Below are 20,380 nucleotides of genomic sequence, written 5' to 3' on the forward strand. Positions count from 1 at the left end.
AGCTTTAGCTGCCTGTGCACAATCATGTAACCATATGCTACTGGCCAATTTCCCCACAAACAGAACGCTCCACTGGACTACACCAAGAGTTTGTTTCCAAGGACAGCAATCCAGAGGTAGATGGGGAAAACCACTTCAGAATCCACTATGGACTCCTCTGTTTTCCTATGCAGCAGAGTTATAAGTCCCTGCTCTGAGGCATAGACTCTTTGGAGTATTTGAGCAGTATGATGGAAAAACACTACACAATCCTCATTGAAATTAGAGTGTGGTTTCAAATTTATTTTCCTCGTAATAATATTTTTCATAAATGTAAAGCTTCTGAAATGGTCAAACCCACAAAAAATAAACTGCTGTTTTCAGCCACATTAGTATCCCATTCCCATGCTGTGAAGATTAAATTAAATTAACATTTTTTTACATTTAAAGGGAAAATAATCTTTACCTGCTTTTTAAAGCAAAAGCACTGTTGAAAACAATATATTTAATGTATGCACTTTCAACATAAATCACATTAATCCATGGAAAACAATATTCCGAGAGGCATTTGTAAATATTTTTAAATCCACAGAATAATGCCATTTTGTTTATGAAGGATAACAGCATCCCATATATTTACGGTTTCTCTTTCTCAGAGAAGTAGCAAAAGTAACAAAAGCCACCACTGTCTGTTCCATAATAAATTTTACTCCTCTGATTTTGAAACTTTTGCCTTGCTCCATTGTAGTCACTCTCACCTGCATTTTACGCTCTGGCAATATATGAAGCTCCTGTGAATAACTCCAGGATGATTCACAATACAAGACAAAGCCCATCACTCCCTTCCTTTCATTCTACATTCTACCTTCCTAGTTTAGATTCTTATCATCCCATGTCTGAACAATTGCACTTGCTTCTAACTGGTCTCCCTCTAACCTCTAATCAACCTGTACACAGCTGCCACAATAAGCTTCTCGAATCACCATTTTGATTGTAGCATTCTTGAATATTTCATTGCATCTAAATTTAGCATATTTGTCCATCGTCCAACAAATGAATGCCCCACATTCAAACTGATCAAGATGCATCAAGAGTCCCCTGAATGCAGTCAATCCCTTCCTACCTCTTGTGGTGTGGTTGGGCCACCACCCTCGACCCCTGACTTGAGATGCCTTGCGCCACTGTTGCCTGTCCACTGGCAGCATGGACGGTCCGTGAGTGAAGGCCCAGCACCAGCATCCTACCCAGAATGATCTGCAATGCCCACATCTCTTTCAGTATCAGCCTGGATGCCATCTCTTTCATGAAGCTCTCCAAGAGCATGACAGTCAGAGGTATCCATACCCTCAACCTCTGCACACCTCTTTCAATACTCTGTGTTCCTTCCTAATTATAGTTGTCATACATTGCTTTAGGAAGGCAGGGACTGTGCCCTCTTCATCTTTACAGCCCCCTTAGAACCTAATGGTCCCATCCTATCATCAGCAAGGGAAGAATCTAAAGCTGCCCCCTGGATAAGCCACATTTTTGTGTCTCCCTCTCCTTCTTGAGGCAACTATTAATACTTCCCACTAACTTCCCAGAACTTCCTTCAAACTTTGTTCTTGGAAAAAGTAAGAAGAGGAAACAATCTCAAATCATTTGAAGAGGATCCTAGGAAGTTGGATCTTGGTCAATGCAGAGCTGAAAGGACTATGGGAAACAATGGTCACGCTTGCCTAGAGCTGGTCTGCCCTGGTATTTTTACCTAAAAGGGGATGATTCCTTAGCTTTCTTCTATGAATTGAATTATGGGGAAAAAATGTAAGGGAATAAAATGGGATGAAAATATTTCACTACTTGTCTGTAAAATAAATAGTATATTTCTATCAGAACACTTTAGTAATGATTTTATTTTTGTTTTCCCCCAAAATGCTAAATTAAATAAGAGCAAAAATTATGCTGGCTTTAGTGATTGCTAACGCACAGGTCTTAGAACAGTGCTTAAATAGGTGGCCCTCAATTAACTGTTTGTTGAACAAAGAAATAAAAATCTACTTCCATTTACTTATATTACTCATTTGTTCCCCAATTTGATGAAAAAGTAGTAGTTAAACAGATCATAGCAACAGTTTAAACAAGTGTTGAAGCTATGTTATCTGCCATGTAAAAAGACCCAATGAGATCACATAGGCTGCCGTCCCGAGTTTGCTCTGGAAAGGCATGCACTGGACCAGACCAGGAACAGTGACCTGGGCACTGGACCAGGGGTGACTGAAAGTGAGGGAGCTCTGATTCACGTGCTGGATGTGGCCCTGCTCTGAATTTCCTCATGGCAAGTACTGAAAGACAATACACCTACACCATACCTGAACTTTCTAAAATGCAGGGTAGCATTAAGAAGATAAAAATGTTCCTAATGAGATGTTCCTGCTCTCAGGGTGTGTATAATATAACCGGCAACATCCTGGAAGGATGAATGAGGGTGCTGCTATTTCATAGCACTCTATGATTACAAATACGTTTACGTGGCTCTTTGGGGACGAAGGTGGGACGTGAAAGCACGCAGGTGTGTGTTTGTTTGTGATTTCTCTATATTTGTGTTTCTATGCTTTTTCATAAGCAAGCTCTCCCGTTATCAGATTCTTTTACCCCTTTTCTTTGTTCACGACTCTTTCCCTTTTGCTCTTCATCCTCTCTGTCATCTTTCCCTTAGAAGGCTAATATACAGAAATGAGGCAAATATCTTGTCATTTCTTGTGTTAATTAAGGACAATTTTATATTCCTTCTTCTTAGAACATTTTATAACTTCTCATTAAAAGACTAAATTATATTACTTTCCTACGTAGGTGGTCCCTGGTTTTTTGCTGTCCCACTGATGAAACAGTGACAGAATGTCCATTGACAAAATAAATGTTTCCCAACATTAGAGAGGTTCTAATGGATTAAGGGTATTAATCTTTGTGGTCTTTCCCACTCTAATCCTTCCTAAAGACAAAATGAGAAACCATCTTCCTCAAACTTGTTATTAAAAACTCTGTAACATCTCTGCCCTGTGAGTGCTAACCTGTCATATTTTCATCTGAAACCTACAGCATGAATGATGATTAAATGAGATCTCATATGGTTAAAACTACTAGTGTCTATACAGATACAACGGATCATTATTTTTGTTGTCATTGCTATTGATATTTGGCAATAACCTGCTAAAAGCCACTAGATCCATTCATAGTTACACAATTCTGCTGACTCACATGGAAACAAATTGCACAGTGGATAGGAAGTGGTATATAATTTCCAGTGTAAGTTCTTATTAGGCAACATTCTTCCACCTGAAGCTAAGCACTTTGAAAAAGAAAGAAGGCTAGGAAGTTAACAACTAATATCAAACAGAAGGAGATGTTTTCTTGGACCATGCCCTAGATATTAGAGTGACAAGCTCCGGAAAAGAGACTGAACTCTACAAGACAGGGAAGAAAGTGACAAGCTGCCAGGACTAATAAGGCTTTCCCCAGAACAAGTGTAGAAAAAAAAATGCCAGTGTGAGAAAAACATGCAACGTACAAAGAGGTCACAGTATATTTGTCTAATTCTTACGTGCAAATAACTTGGAATTTGGTTATGAACAATATTCATTATCCCAGATAGCTGGAAAGAAATCTCAACTTCTTATTTTTATATGAGAAAGTAAATTGGTTTTCATTGTTATCACCAAGATTTGATGGGATGAGACTCATAACTACGTAGCACAGGGAAGTATAGTTGTCGTTAGGGCTGTTTCCAAATATTACAGTTCTCCTCACACGTAAGACTGCACTTCCCCACTTGCTTTGAAGCTCATCGCATACATGTGACTTGCTTTGAACAATCAAATGAGAATAGGGGTGATGCTGGTCACTCCTTGGAAGGTATTAAGCTCCAGTGAGCAATTAGCAACATTCCTTTCTTCTGGCCACGGTGATTGTAGACAAATGTATTGAGATAGAGCCCCCCTGAATCTAGGTCCCCTAGTGTCTTAGAAGAATGGACCCCTTTGCTGACTTGTTTTGGATATGCAAAGTGAGCAAGAAATAAACTTTTGCTAGGTCAAGCCACTGAGAGTTTGGAATTGTTTATTACTGAAGTACAATCAGTTTGAACATACCAATATAGGAGAGAATCACTGTGACCAAAATAAAGAAATTTAACTATGAGAAAAGCTGCTTTGTAGACAAAGAAAACATTTACTTATATGGAAACCTAAAAAATGTGAAAACGATAGGAAAAGTAGCAAAAAAAGGGAAATAGGATAGCAAGATGTTGGCCTCTTAGGCAGATGATGATATAGAAGAGCCTTCCCTATAGAAGATGCTTCTAAATGAGCAAAGCAGTTACAGAGTAGTCAGTGAGACATCGGCTGTCCTGATGTCTGCAGAAGCCTCATTCCACTCAAAGCAGAGTGGCCAACAACTTCACAGATGACACTGTTAATTTCACCTCTCAGAAGATAGAGATACATCCATGATAAATTCAAGCAAAGAGAATACTGAGTAACGTATCCTTAGGCTTAAAAAAACATATTTACAAATTTATAAATTATAAATTCTCCTTTCCTTTTCTTCCCTTCCCTTCCCTTGAGGCAGCCATGAATGGCAAGACCAGCAAGGCTAGAGCCAAAGAAGCAGCTGGGGCTGAGGACGTGTCCACGAACTGCAGGTCAGAGCCAAGGAGATCAGCAGGGCTGGACCATTGTGGTGGTCGGAGCTGAGGAGCCCAAGGGGGCAGTGATGCCAAGGCAGCTGGGGTGAAGATAGCTGGGAGGGTCAGGAACCAGGCTCATACAGGAGGAATGGGCAAATAAACACACTAAGAATAACGAGAGACATACATTTTTTACGTAGGGCCATCTGGTGCCATTGCAGCTCATGTATGTTGTTACTGACCTGCTGGCCTCAGGAGCCAGAACCATGGCCACCATTAGCCTTGTGGGATGAGGGAGACAGTGAGGGCCGAGCTACCCACCAATGGCTTAGATACTAACCAATACACAACACACATCAGCGTGTGATTCCTACACACTGGTCCTGGGCTATTCCTACACAAGTTAAAGGTTTTAAGATGCTATATCTTTAAAAATTGTACTTAATAAGGTATGTTCACAGTCATTTTTAGTCCTCAAGAGGGGAGGGGAACCAAAGAATAGGATATATCACACACACATCTGAAAGAGCAAGTGGAAAACCCAGGAAGGAGGCACCATTCCCAGGTTATCTGAGATAACAGTTCAGCCCATTTCTTCCTAGAAAACAAGGTAGGTACCTTTACTCTTGGCATGAACCTGTCCCCCATGGCCAGAAAGCTGAGGAGTCAACAGAAACCGAGGGGCAAAAAGAAGAGACCAGGCAGAGTGGGAAAGGAAAAACAACTAAATGAAAGAAAATTTTCCCCAGACTTGACTTCCAAAACAACTTAAAGCATGGTATCTTTTATGCATAACAAAAATAGCTATTATTTGATTTGTTCTTTTACAATTTATTTCATAACAATCTATTAATTTATTTCATCTTGAAAAAATGAAAACAATAGACAAAACGAAAGGACGAATTTTATTTGGCTTTATCATTAGAAGTCTGTCCTGCAGATTTTAAAGATTTCTGTTCAACCAATATCTGTAAATTCTACAAAGGACTACAATTTCCTCTAGCTTTTACAGAAAACTTTTCTTCCAAAATTCTTACAAGAATGACTGAACCTGTTGAGATCATAGAACCTGCTCATATCTTACAAGCTATTTTAAAATCATTTTTCTTGATATCTGAGAACACGTAGTTGGAATTTAAATAACTGAACAACGGACACTTTTTATATGGTGGGGTACCTTTATACTTTTCCATTAGATAAAAACAAACAATTTTTCTGAGACTTAACCAAGATAATCATGAGAAGCACATTTTTATCAAATGTGAAAATTCCATAGCACTTCTCGGGCTCTTCCATAACTCAACAGCTCAGGCACATTATGGCCAAGTTTAGATGTTCCTTAAATAAAGCAAGCTTCCGCATGCCACAGGGTCTTACCTCTTTTAAGGCCAAAGCATGAGAATGAGAAATAGCCAAAAGCAAACTCTGTCCACAATGTAACCCAGCTTCATCACCACTCTGCAGTCTAAGAAAAAATCAGAGCCAACCAAAATCAAGATTAGATATCACCTCCCTTACTTGATACAGGATTACTAAGGCCAGTTTATAAGTATGCCAAGATTTTTTTTAAAAAGTATTGGATTAGGCCGGGCGCGGTGGCTCACGCCTGTAATCCTAGCACTCTGGGAGGCCGAGGCGGGTGGATTGCTCGAGGTCAGGAGTTCGAGACCAGCCTGAGCAAGAGCGAGACCCCGTCTCTACTAAAAATAGAAAGACATTATATGGACAACTAAAAATCAATATAGAAAAAATTAGCCGGGCATAGTGGCGCATGCCTGTAGTCCCAGCTACTCGGGAGGCTGAGGCAGTAGGATCACTTAAGCCGAGGAGTCTGAGGTTGCTGTGAGCTAAGCTGACACCACGGCACTCACTCTAGCCTGGGCAACAAAGTGAGACTCTGTCTCAACAACAAAAAAAAAAGTATTGGATTAAGTCAGAAGACTAGGGTTTGGGGTCTGGCTCTAGTTCATACTACTGATGTGGTCTTGACAAATCACTAAACTCTCTCAGCTGAGTTTCCTCATCTGTGAAATGAAAATAACCATGTGCCTAGGGTTGTTGTGAGATTAAAATTAGATGATGTGTGTGAAGAGTAATATGTGAATCATAAAGAAAATAACAAGTCGTTTTGTTTTTACTTATTTACTGTTGACTCTAGATTTCTTCCTAAGGAGCAATCTACACCAGTGTCCTGTACTATATCAAAAGCTATGATTGGCTGGGCGCAGTGGCTCACGCCTGTAATCCTAGCACTCTGGGAGGCCGAGGTGGGAGGATCGCTCAAGGTCAGGAGTTCAAGACCAGCCTGAGCAAGAGTGAGACCCCATTTCTACTAAAAATAGAAAGAAATTAGCTGGACAACTAAAAATATATAGAAAAAATTAGCCGGGCATGGTGGCACATGCCTGTAGTCCCAGCTACTCGGGAGGCTGAGGCAGGAAGATTGCTTGAGCCTAGGAGTTTGAGGTTGCTGTGAGCTAGGCTAATGCCACAGCACTCTAGCCCAGGCAACAGAGCAAGACTCTGTCAAAAAAAAAAAAAAAAAAAAAGCTATGATTATCACACATAACTTTGGAGATCACAGGATCCAAACAAATAAGTCGGCAACTGGCTAGCACTTTGTCAGCACATGCTCACAAGCAAAGTTGATAATCCAAATGATGACATTTTTGTCCAGCCCAGCACAGTGCAACTAAGCAGAGGGGCCACCCCAACCCAGAGCACAGTCTGGGCACTCTCAAAAGAAATGCTCCCAATAAATTCTCCCTTTTTAATACTAGAATCCAAACCACCTGAACCATTCTCTACCTTAGTTTTCCATTTAGTTCCTCGTGGATTCCTCTGTCCTCCAGTGTGTGTCCCATGCTTATCTCCTATGCTTAACCTCATGTGCCCATCTCTCCTGGCTCTGACCACAGCTTCACATTTTCCTCTTGGGTCACATCTTGGGAAACACTCCTCCCAGCTCTGGCTAGCCCCAGACCCTCCAGGATTCCAGATCACTAAGCCAGACACTCAAACAATTCCTACCTGTGGGCCAGGCCTGGCAAATAACCCTTAAACTATTCCTAGCCAGTTCCTAGTAATGCTTTGTAGCCATTTGAAACATCTAAAGGATCTGAGGATTTTGCTTTGTGTGTGTATGTTTAATTTTCATGGCCTCTGAACATTTATGAATCTAATTATTAGAAATTTGTAAAGAGAAAATAACAATTGCACATGGGCCTTTAGGAGTCTGACTGGCTGGTTTAGCAGAAGCTACAAGCTGCCGTTTGATTGTAACTATCTCTTCCTACACTGTCACCTCAAGGTCAACATTTTACAACTCATAATCATATTCAGGTAAATAAAGTAATTCTGGCAAAAAGAGAGCATAAAGAATCAACATCCTTTTGAGAAATGCATGGATTTCCATGATGGGAAAATTAGTTCTAGTCAAAATTAAGCATGTTAAAGTGTAGGCACCCGGAATAAAGGGATGGTAGCACCCTCCCGAGTCCTCTGCTGCGAGCATTTGTCACCTTTGCCTCCCACTAATACAACTGAAGTGTAGCGCCACATTCCTCAAACGACATTAATCTAGGAGACTCCAGAATTTATGCTCATAGTTTTTTTAAAAAAAACTTATTTATTCCAATAGCAGAAAAAGGGTACTTTTTGAGGACAATACAATGACAAAGTAGATTCATTCATTTACCATAGATTTATTCAGTGCAAACAAAATATAAATAAATTATTGAACGTTATGCACATGGAGCTATAGAGTAGTTATTTTAAAGAGGTAAGATGAAGTATGTATCATTTTTACAAAAACAGTAACTTCATTATTCTTCAGGGGAAAAGAAACTTAAATATATACATATAGCAATACGTTATCCTTTGTATTTTCCAAGATATTTTGGGAAATTAACTTATTCCAGAAAATGCTAAAGGATGATGGGGAGGAAAGATAGGCAGATGCAGAAAGAAAGGACTATGGATACAGGGAAAGAGAGTAGGATGTGGGTTAAGAAGTATAAAGAAAAAATAAGAATTATATTGAGTTTTTGAGATAGGTAGAAAATAAATTTCAGAAAAGGGAGAAATCCAGTCAGAAAAGGGCAGTCGTGTTTAGGATTAAAATTCCAGAGGCAAGACCAAGCTTCCACTTAGCAAATGGAACCATCAGGCAACATTGCCCACGTGGCATGTATGGGCTCGAAAGGGAGACAGGACAGAACAGAGTGAAGGCCAAACTGAGAAAGAACTTAACATGTTGAGTTTGGGCAATTAGGTGATGGTGAGCCTCTGAAGGTTATAAATGAATTCATCATCTTGACCCCAAAATCATTTCCCAAACTATAATTTCCTAACTTTCCCAGTTATCCATACCTTGGACTTATCTTCTATTTTTCTTCTTTCCTACCTTCCTCTCTCCCTCCCTTTCTTCCTTCCTGGACACAGGCAATGGCCAGTTCCAACTGAATTCTCCTTTACAGTCTTGAGAATGTAGCAGTTGAGCCATCCACCAACAATCCCCTACCTCAGGCTTTTGCTATTTGGTGTAGATTTGAGCAATAGTCTCCTCATTGACATCCCTTTCAGCAGTCTTTTTGTTGTCTGACTCATACTACACACAAGACCTCTTGGCACATGCTCCCCAATACACTACTCCTTGTGTCTGTACATCTTCACTCAGGTTCCACTCTGCCTGGAACGGCCAGTCACCCTCTCAATATGGGAAGTCCATAGCTTTCTTTCAGGATCTATCTCAAAATTGAGCCACCTTCTTCGGGCACTTAGCAACTCTCTACTCCGTACTCTGAGAGCTCTTGGTATTTACCTTTCTCACAGCAGGTATTATTCACTGTGATTACTGTCTGGCACTCTCCCCCATTAGACATTAAGTCACTCTACAGCTGAGACCATGTCCTGTTTATCCCTGTATTCTACCACCCAGCGTGATACCCAGTCCAGAGAAGTCAATACATATTTGCTGAATTTAAGAAATCAGACAATGTCTTAGGTCAGAAGAAAAGAGCCAGTGCCCTGGAAGCTCCCCCTATCCAATTCTCTACCCAACTTCTTCTTTCAATAAATATTATTAACGCCCCCATTACCTATAAAACGCACACACACACACCCCCCCAGACACACACACAGACACACACACACATACAAAGTATTTAACAAGGCCTTTGGTGGTCTGGGCCCGTCTACAACCTCAGCCTGACACTGTATCACTCTCCACTACGAACATTATTTTTAAGAAATAAGCAACTATCTGTAGTTTTCTGGACACAGAATCTCTCACTCCTTTCTGCCTCTGTCTCTGCTGTTTTGTCTGCCTGAAATTCTTTCTGATGGCTTGTCTACCTCGGAAATATTTATTATTTAACTTTTGGCTGGTTGCTGTCTCCTTAGTAAAGCTGGCTTTGACTTCTTTCCTTTCTGGTCTCCCTAGACCCAAGCATGCCTCCACTACCACACTCCTCACTCTCCATGACCCAGCACTGTTCTTAGCACGTTACACAGATTACTCCTTTAAGGGGAGTGTTCCTGTTATGCCTTTTTATGGTAAAACTGACATAAACTTTGGTTTGTTGCCTTTTGGAGTAGGAGTCAGTGCACTATTTCAGCAAAGGGCTAGAGAGTAATATTTAGGTTTTGTGAGGCTGTTCAGTCTCTGTCACAACTACTCAATTTTTGCTATAGTGCAAAAGCAGCCATAGCCAATACATGGCTGTCTTCTGTTAATAGTAACAGTTTATTTTAAAAAACACATGTGACAGGCCTTATTTGGCCAGTAGGCCATAGCTTGCTCATCATAGTTCTAGAGACTCAATCAATGTTCATCAAATTAAATTGGATCTGACAATGTCACAAACCAAAGCCCTGCCCTCAAATGATTCCCTTGTCTTATCCCTAAGTGTCAGCAGTCGCAGCCTCTAAGGTATTACTTTGCAAGCAAATCCACAGTAGGCACCCAGTAACCAGCTGTAGAACTGAACTGAATGAGATGGAAATGGGGCCCCGAGGCTTATTTTTGTGTCGAGCTCTCACCCTCCATGATCCCACCCTAATGACAGAATCTTAACTAGATGTCCTCGCCCGCGGTACTGACTTCCCACAAACAGACCACCTCTACTCTAAGAGGAACAGCCACGCAAGGCTCCGTCCTGTGCCTCCGACGTTTATCTGGCCTTCATCTCAGTTTCTAGTGCTATCAGTATAAACACAAAATTACTTGAAAGCAGCAGGCAAAGAGAAATAAGCTTCCGCATTAAAGTGGGTCACAAGTTTCAACCTGTGCAGTGGAGACTTTCTAGTGTTCAGAGTATTGTTTCACAGCAGTTATGAGCACTGCTCTAACCTAGACTTCTTTATATAAGTAATATAACAACCAGAAAAATGGAAATGGAAAAAAATAAGATTAAAAAAGACACACTTATTGAATTATAAACTTCTTGAAGGCAAAAATCATGTCTTATTCACCTTTGCCTATTCAGAAGATTGATGAAAGAATGAATAAATGAATTTATGAAGCTAAGAATACAGATAATTAAGTTTGCCAAAACACAGACAGTTTTCAAAGTCCCTCAAATGTGCTTTAAAATCAGTAAGATCCACGGGGAAGTTGCAAACCTTACAGCTGTGACTCGGGGAAAAACCCATACCCTTCCTTTCTCTGGCAGACTTACCATCTTTAGTGTTTGGACTCAGGATTTGGGTGCGAAATTCTTCCAGGCTAATTCCCAGACATGCGCAGATCTCCTCGGGGCTATAGGGTTCAGAATGAAGGGCATCCTCTGTGACCAACAGCATTTCTTCCAGACTAACCCCTAGTTTTGCCTGCACCTCCTCCAGCCGCAGTACTTTGTCCCATTGCAAGCTTTTGTGCTTAGCCAGGAGCTGCAAGTTCAAACCAAGATAATGGTCAGTTTTCATTTCAGAATTTGATATGTACTATTTTAATTAGCCAGATTCAACTTTAAGCTAGTTTTTTGTTTTTTTTGTTTTTTTTTGTTTATTTGTTTGTTTTTTGTCCATTCAATCTATCTAAATTTCCTACCATTGCTTGAAAATGCATACTGGGTTCAGATGTTTGGAATTAAACATGCTTGTGTAACACTCACAGACAAGTTATGTATTTGTCTGAAGACACACACACACACATACACACAACTAATCCCACACTGATTTTTTTTTGGCCTGTCACCATTTTCCCTCAGGGCTATTTCATTCTTTTATCCCTATTTGATTCATTCCTACTACATCCCTCTCTAGAAAGTCTAGAGAAAATGACTCAAATCCCATGTGACCTGGATCCTGAGATGGATACTGTATGCCCAATTTCATTAGCACACTTCCTGTTTACTATATGCCTCTTCGAAAACGGTTAATGAATTTAAGTATCTGGGCATTTGGAGTAAAGTCCCAGATTTTAAATGAAAACCTCATTGGTAACCTTATGGAAAAACATTTCATTAAGTCACTGGAGGCAGTAGTAGAGCTGTACATTTCTCCACTCTCAAGAAAAAGAGTTTGGCTCCTAGTTGCATCCTAAAGCACCCCTCAATCTGATGGAGAAAGTTAAATACAAACCAAATCTTTGTAACCAGGTCCACTCATGGGAACCTCAATCCAGAATGTTTCTCTCATTCTCTCCAAACAACCGAGTCCTTTGGAGCAGGTGACAATCAAAACAGTTAATATTTCTCTCACCCTGAGGTTTATAAAATTCATGGCCTGGGTGTAAGGACAACAGGTTCAAACAGTTGAAACAGCAAAAAGAAATAAGCAACAGAAGGGGACATTAGTCTTCAAGTAAATGTGCATCAGATTTATTCTTCTTTTATGTCAATGATTTGATTTTCTTTTTTTTCAACAGGAAACAGGGTTTACCAAAAGACTATTGTACTTTGGTCAGGGCCACTCACTTCTGAAGAATGTTCATAACAGAAGTTCTTACATTCATTAATCCTGATTTTAAAATCCTAGCTCATATATTTGAAAGGAGTTAATGATTTTAAGGCAGAACTGGGAAAAAAGACAATAGAATTATGTTTTTCTGTTCAATTATTTCACAGAGCATGGTTTCATTTTTAAAACAAGAACACAGGCTAAGACCTTTCTTCTGACCTTGTCTGCTTAGCATATTTAGTGTTTATTAGCAGCGCTGGGTTGATAGCTCCACAGATTGACCCACTCGTTCATTCATCTAATTCATTCCTTCTTGCTTTATATTCCAATGTATACCAAAAATAATTTGTGAAAACTTACAAAGACATACATAATACAAAAGAATAAATATACAATGTATTTATTTTACATGGAAAAAGAGCTAAAGTCAATGATGTACAAACAACAATGCTTTCTGGCAACACATATCCAGAATCCAACTGAGATAAGCAATGAATCTAAAAAAAATAATAGTGCAGTATGGCTTGAAATAAGCTTTTTATTTCTTACAATCTTCAACAACCTTATAAGATAGGTATTATTACTCTATTTAAGAGATGAGAGTGAGTGACTTGTCCAAAGTCACTTAACTAAGTGAACAACAGAGCTGGAAATTGAGTGCAGGGCTTATCACTCTTGCTTGCTTGCCCAAAGCCACATTCTCAATGAGGTGGGGATAATACCTATGTCGAGCTATTCATCTAAGTTCAAATCACCACTCAAATCTTAGAAGTGTCTTTCCAAGCACAAACTAAGATTTGTGCTAGAAGTGAACACTCCAGTGATTTTAAAACACTTGGACAGATAGGTTCCTTCTGAAAAATAAGAAAAAGGAAAAACATCAGAGAAATGCCCCCAAGTGATGAGAGGGGGGATCTTTCTAAGAACCTTTCAGTCAACAATGATCTCCAAGTTCCCATCCCCACCCTCACTTGAACCAGTCACACTGCCTAGGTCCTCAATCCAAGAAAACTGGGCCAGTGATACGTGTGTGGAGAAAATCAGCAAGGGATGCCTGCAGAACACAGGATTCGGTTTTCAAAAGCAGCCTCCCTACATGCTCATCTTCTGCAGACCAAGGCACTCACACACGAAAAGTTCACATTCACGCCAGCAACATCCCTGTTTGCTGTGAGCCCAGTTGTCATTCAGCCCCCAGCTGGAGGGTCCACACAGCCAATTTGGTGGGTATTTCGATTAAGGATGAAATCTACCACATGCCCTCAATGACAGCTGCACAGCCGTGAGCTGCTGAATTGCACTACTCTGAGGGAGTAAAATAGGAAAGACTCTTAAGCCCTTCGAAATTTGGCCTAGGACACAGAAGGATGACTTGCAGATGAGGGAAATGGGTGGGTAAGATAGATCACTGTTGCTCAAAGACAGAACTTCTGGGAGGAATTTGGCACTTGTGGCCCTGGTGACTAGCCTACTGCACATTTGTGAAGCAGGGCTATGAGTCAGGGCTGTGGGTTATTTCGTCACAATTTCTTCACTCAGTAGAGCAGGGTGGGGAAATAAGAGAAAGCAGCTCTTTGTCAACATCCACCATTTTCTTTCTACCATGGCAAACATTAAGTATTCCTATCAGTTACCATTTCTGGGAGGTTCCTGAGCTCTGCTCCATGCTCTGTCGACAAGAAAGCAGGCAACAAGTGCTTTGTCCACAGTCATGGAAAGAGGCACTAAATAAATAATGCTAGGACTCTGTCTTAGGTTGGTTTCCCTCAGAAGCAAGAATTTGAGGGCAAGAATCGGGGGGAAGGGTGATCCCAAGAAGCACAGGTAGAGGAGTGGAAAGTGAGACAGGAAGAGAAGCCAGTACGAGGTGCACTGATGAGAACAGGTGAGGCTGGGCCTGCTGGGCCCTTTGACACCTGTATGCATAAACCTCAGATGTGTCCTACCTAAGGGCAAGGAAGCCGGAGTACTTACCCACTCCCTCCCAGTCCTCATTGGTTGAGGGTGCTCTCAAGGGTATTAACATCCTAGCACTTTCAGGTTGTCCCAGACACACAAAAAAATACTAAGCCATCTGCTACAGCCAGAAAAAGCTCTTGGTCCAAGGCTCGCTGGGGCTTCCAGTAAAAGGGTATGGTAGGGAGATTGCTAAGATATGAACCTCAACTCAGGAGCCTGTCAGAATCAACCTCTCTTTGACTTTCTCATTGCATTTGCTGGTATTAACATGTCGATGGCAAAAGCACCATCTTCTCCTTACCAGGTCACCAAACAGAAAAATTTCTAATCCCTTCTCTGAGGAAAAATTCATTCAACAAGTTGTTTTCCACAAAACAAAAGCAGCTGCGTTTACAATAACATATGGGACATAAATCACATTTATAAAAATTTGATTTGTGACACGTACAAATTTCAAACAGATAAAAATTTGAAGTACACAAAAAACTGAAATAAATAAAATCATCTGTATTCATCTCAATGAGCTAATCACCAACCACCATTTTGATAACCATTCTGTTAATATACATTTATTGATACACACCTCCGCACATACAGTTTGACATAAATGGGATCATTTAGAGCTGCTTTGATTGTGGATACTTTTTTTTGTTTATTGTCCCCTCGCCCCTCTCCCAACTACATAAAGCCCTTCCCCAGTATTCCACAGCATTCTCCACGTCAGCCTTCCCCAGTCTTAGTCATCCCCATTGTCACATTCTCCATGTTAGTTTTAAGGCCACAGAATAAACCTGACTGTGTGGACTGGGCCTACTACAATCCCCCCTGAACTCCCAGCCCAGCCTCTCTTTTCTCCAAGGCAACCCCAAGTGTGTGCTCTGGATCCCACTCGTGCCCACCTCCTAAAGGGCACGATGAAAAGAGCAGAGGCGAAGGCAGAGCTGGACTCTTCAACTCACTTAAAACAAGTCACAGCAAACCTTGGCCTGAAGTTCCCAGTATGTAAAGTGAGGCACTCATGGCTACTTCACCAGATGTTGTGAATATTAAATAAGATGATAATAAAAACACCTCGCACCTTGCCTGGTCCAGAAGAGGCACTCTAGGAGGATCAAGTTCCCTTCCCTCCCAACATTCTCCTGCCTGTCTAGCTAGTTCTCTCCTACATGGCACCTTTTCCTATGCCTTACATCATATACAGATGTTTTCTATCCAAAAATGCCTTATCCTAAAGCAACCACTCTTCATTTCTCCCTTTCACTGTCTAACACCTAGAACTGGTGGCCATCCTCACTGCTTTCAGGCTCTCAGTAACCACTCTATTGAATGTGGCCTCCCAAACGTCCTTCTTCATCTCCAGACACCACTTCCAAGGCCGTTGGTCTTTTCTCAGTCATCTTCATCTTTCATGAATCAGTGGCTTCTGACACTCTTCGGTATCCGCCTTCACATTCCCTGCTGTATTTACTTCTGTAGCACTCAGTTTTCCTGGTTTCCCTCTCACCTCTCTGCTCCTTATCCCATTGCCTTCTATGACTTACCTTTCTCCTTTCCGTATTTAACTGAAGCCATCTTCCAAGCTTATCCCTGGCCTTTTGATCTTCTCTTGCCACATTCTTTCCCTCAGCACACTGAATTCAGCTCTTGGTTTCAACTATTATCTCAAAACAAATACACCTTAAGGCTATAGCCCTAGCCATGAGATACATTCCAAGATGAAATTCCCAACTACTTATAAGAAAATTCCATGAGGAATTTTCATCACCTCCCACTTTCCAGAGACCTACCATCCTACCTTCCCCAAACCTAACGGTGACAGCACTATATCTTCCGCCCATCATTTCAGCTTGAAACTGCAGCCCTTAACAACTCTTTTCCCTCATTCAGCACATCTGCATGCAATGAGTGACTGCTGAGAACCTGCTACTTCCCAGGCCCCCGGCTGACAGCAGTGAGTGAGGCACACATGACTCCCGACCACATGGCACTCACAGCCCACCAGAAGAGACAGATGGTAAATAAAAATTATACAGTAAAGAATTTAATCCAATTGCGATAAAGTGCTATAACTGAAAATTACAGGACATGGTTAAAGCGTATAAAATAGCTTTTAACCTAAACCTAACAGGCGAGGGGGTAGTCAAGGAAAAATTCCTCAAAGTAATGATGTGTATGCCAAAAGGAAAACAGAAACCCAATCAGAGAGAGCCTTGAACCCAACCCTTTACTAGGTCCAGCCATAGCTTCTCTCATCTCTCCCATCCTCACTGATACTCTAGGACCCACTACTCTTCAACCAAGGCAGATATTCTTGCAGCCAGATTAATATTTCTAAAATACCTTGCTAACAACACTAAGGCTGCCCACTGCTCCCAGGACCAAGCCTGGGTGAGACTTAGCACAATACTGAAGGCCCTGCCACAATCTGGTTCTACTAGACAATCACCCTTATTATTCCCCAGTACGTATGTCGTCTGCCATGCAGCTTGGACTCACCATTCTCTGAACTCTCCATGGTGAAGGACCTCAGGAAATTTACCCCAAAATATGACTCCTTGGTATAAAGAGTATTTTCAATTAAGAGCCCTTAGAGATCAACAGGCCTTGGAAGGGGCTTTCCCTCTTCCTTCATTAAAAAAACCAAACCCATCAAAAACAATTGACTTTCCTTCCCTGTTATCTCAATATATCACAGGAAATAAAATCAAGAATGCAACCAGACCTGGACTAAATGAAGTTGAATATAATACCTGTGTCTCAGGTTAATTTAATTTCCAAAAAGAATCACAAGTCAATTTGTTCCTCCCTGCCCCAATACATTCATTCTTCCAAGTAGCTATTCATTCTCCGTAGTAACCATTTATTGCTCCAAAACAGAATTACTTATATTTCTCTTTTCCCCTTCCCCTCTAAAATGAGGATTTATAAATTTCTGGACCCCATTAGGATACTGGGTAATCACTCTGTGATTCTCCCCATGATGGTAAACAAATCTCTTTCTTTTATTAATCCGCCTTATTGTGAGTTGATCTTTCAGCAAATCTTCCAGGTTGAAGGGGAAGTTTCCCCTCCCTGCCAACAATGTTCTACTAAATCAACAGGCTGAGTAAAACTGGCTGCATTTTTGGGTATTTGGTTTTTTTCTGTTCAAATTCAAGGAAACTGCCAAAATCCTGAAACTATTATGCCAACGTTTCCTCACATTCTGTCACCAAGGAACAAGTTTCATATCAACTGGTAAGCGACAGGAACTGAAAAGCTAGGTGACTGACGGCTCCTGACCAGACAGGCCTTGTAAAGAATCACTGGAAATGTCCCTTTAAATGTCAAAGGACCACATGAATCTCTCTCTCCTACACGGCTTCACATGTGGCCACAAGGAGCTCAGGGTATGCAAAAAGGAACAGTATAATTTCTCTTCCCTACTTGACTTCCCATAATACTTATTATGGGCAGCACACATTTTATTCCTCAATATAATTAAGGGATACTCTCTTTGTAGACATAAAACATTTCTGGAAATGTTTAAGCCACTAAATACGTGTAAAATATGAAAAATCATGCCCACTAAAGATCCCTGGCCACTTTGTTAATTTAAAAACATAAAAATGTGCTTCACTTAAAAGTATCATTTATACAAGTAGTAATTATAAATCTCTATTGAGTTTGCATTTAAATATTTTTAATTTTAGTTCAAATGCTCACAAGACTCTTTTAATGACTTCTGCATCAATTAGTTTTTTAAAACTGGTGGAGAGACAGAGATAGAGAGACAGAGAGAGAAAGGAAACTTGAGAATAGATGAAACTGTTAACATTAAAGCAAAACAATGAAAAATTGTCTTTGTTGGTTCAGTGTGCTTCCCTGTGCTAACTAGATACAAAAGGTACTCATTTTCGAAAAAAAGCATCTTGGAAGTATAGAAGAAGAGGAAAAATGAATGTTATTCATTACAACTTTGCCATGTGGAGCTCTAACTACTCTTATTTTCAAAACTATCCTGATTAGCCATTGTCTAACTGACACTTCGTTATTATTGCTTTAAAACAGAAAGTTTGTCCAGATTGAGATAAGCTTTTTTACCTTTTTACATGGGTGTTTATTTCCTTATTTAATGAGACCATTTTCAAACAAAAATTATATTTATTCACATGTTGCCAAAAATGGAAGAATGGAACCATATTGCAAGGAAAATATGCTTAGTAGAATTCCAGCTTATAACTCTAAGCAAAAGCGTATTTCTAACATCAACATCTGTGAGTGGAGCCCATATTAGCAGTTTTATCTTCATTTCCTTTTTGTACAGACCTTGGATTTTAGTGATTTGCAGCAACATGATTTAGAAAACATTCTCCATCTTGATAAAGTCTTTCACTTTTCTTACTTCCACATTTTAAAAGAGAAAAATTCAGAGTATTTAAAACAATGTGTTTTATCTACGTCAATTGGGAGGAGTGTGTGGCAAAAAGCCGAATTCAGATGCCAATTTTGCTGACCAAAGTACCTCTAAAATGCATATGGAGTTATGCAGTTAAACCCAGAAAACATCCTCAAGAACAGGAGGTTCTGGAGTGGATTAAGATCCTCAGCTACTACTGCTTCCAAAAGAGATGCCCCCTTTCTAGTTAACTCTCAAAAGACATTCCTACATCCCAATAACTTTTACTCTAGAGGTTCAGCACCACAATTTTATTGCTCATTTTCTTCTTGCATCTTTGGAGGACAGTAGTCACAACGTGAACCCATTTACATGTCTCATAATTATTTCAGCTCACCTACGGATCTGGTAGCAGCAGTCCCCAACCTTTTAGACACCAGGGACCCGTTTCATGGAAGATAATTTTTCCACGGAGGCTGGACGGGGTTGGTTTTCGGATGATTCAAGTGCATCACATTTATTGTGCAGTCAAACCTCTCTGCTAATGATAATCTGTGTTTGCAGCTGCTCCCCAGCACTAGCATCATTGCCTCAGTTCCACCTCAGATCATCAGGCTTTGGATTCTCATAAGAAGCACGCAACCTAGATCCTTGCATGTGCAGTTTACAGTAGGGTTCAAGCTCCTATGAGAATCTAATGTCAATGCTGATGTGACAGGAGGCAGAGGTTATGCGGTGATGCAAGCAGATGGGGAGTGGCTGTAAATACAGATGAAGCTTTGCTTGCTCACTTGCCTGCTGCTCACTTCCTGCTGTGCAGCCCAGTTCCTAACAGGCCACGGACTGGCACTGGTCAGCAGCCTGGGGGTGGGGGGGGCCGCAGTGGTAGAGGATACCTAATTTCGTGATAAAACTTTGAAAACAATGTTGTGTATGTTTGAGGTCTCCTTTGGAAGGCCACACTTACTCATCATCCTCAAGAAAAAAGGTCAGCAAGAGTAGGCCCTCAAACAAATAAAACACTAATGTCTTCCATCTCCTGAAAGAGGAAGTGTGTCCTAAAGGAAAAAAGAGTTCACTAAACCCTTGATATGGAAAAGTTTACTGCACTACTTCTGCATATATGTACCGATCAGATGCTGTGAAAAGTTTAATGTTAAACATTTCTATTACATAATTTTTAGAAATTATCTTAATGAATAAATTCTAAATAAAGCATTTATATCACAATTTAAAAAAAAATGTATAACCCAAAATTTTCCAGAAACAAAAAGCTTTTATTTTTCTGACTCATCATAGCTCTACTCTCCCCAACTTCACCACTTGAGGGGGTGGGAGTAAGAGGAGAAGAGCTGGGTCAGTAACAAGGGAAAACTACACCTTACACATCTCCACGGGACCGAGGCCAATGCTGGGCACACAATAGGCATAGGTAAAAAATTGTGAAATTGAGCAAAATAATTGAGACAGAGCAGGTGAGAAAGGGAGTAGTCATTCATTTA

General features: G+C 40.5%; 1 protein-coding gene across 3 annotated transcripts in view; it reads right to left on the reverse strand.

Moving 5' to 3' along the window:
• GALK2 (galactokinase 2) overlaps positions 1 to 20,380 on the reverse strand; it is a 117,444-nt gene that overhangs the window by 21,028 nt on the left and 76,036 nt on the right. For all 3 annotated transcript variants that reach the window (XM_069460165.1, XM_069460169.1, XM_069460159.1), the window contains one exon: positions 11,320 to 11,530. In XM_069460165.1, the coding sequence (XP_069316266.1) occupies positions 11,320 to 11,530 (211 nt within the window). The remainder of the gene's footprint in view (positions 1 to 11,319; positions 11,531 to 20,380) is intronic.

The sequence above is a fragment of the Eulemur rufifrons genome, chromosome 2, assembly GCF_041146395.1.
Source record: "Eulemur rufifrons isolate Redbay chromosome 2, OSU_ERuf_1, whole genome shotgun sequence".
Lineage (NCBI taxonomy): Eukaryota > Metazoa > Chordata > Mammalia > Primates > Lemuridae > Eulemur > Eulemur rufifrons.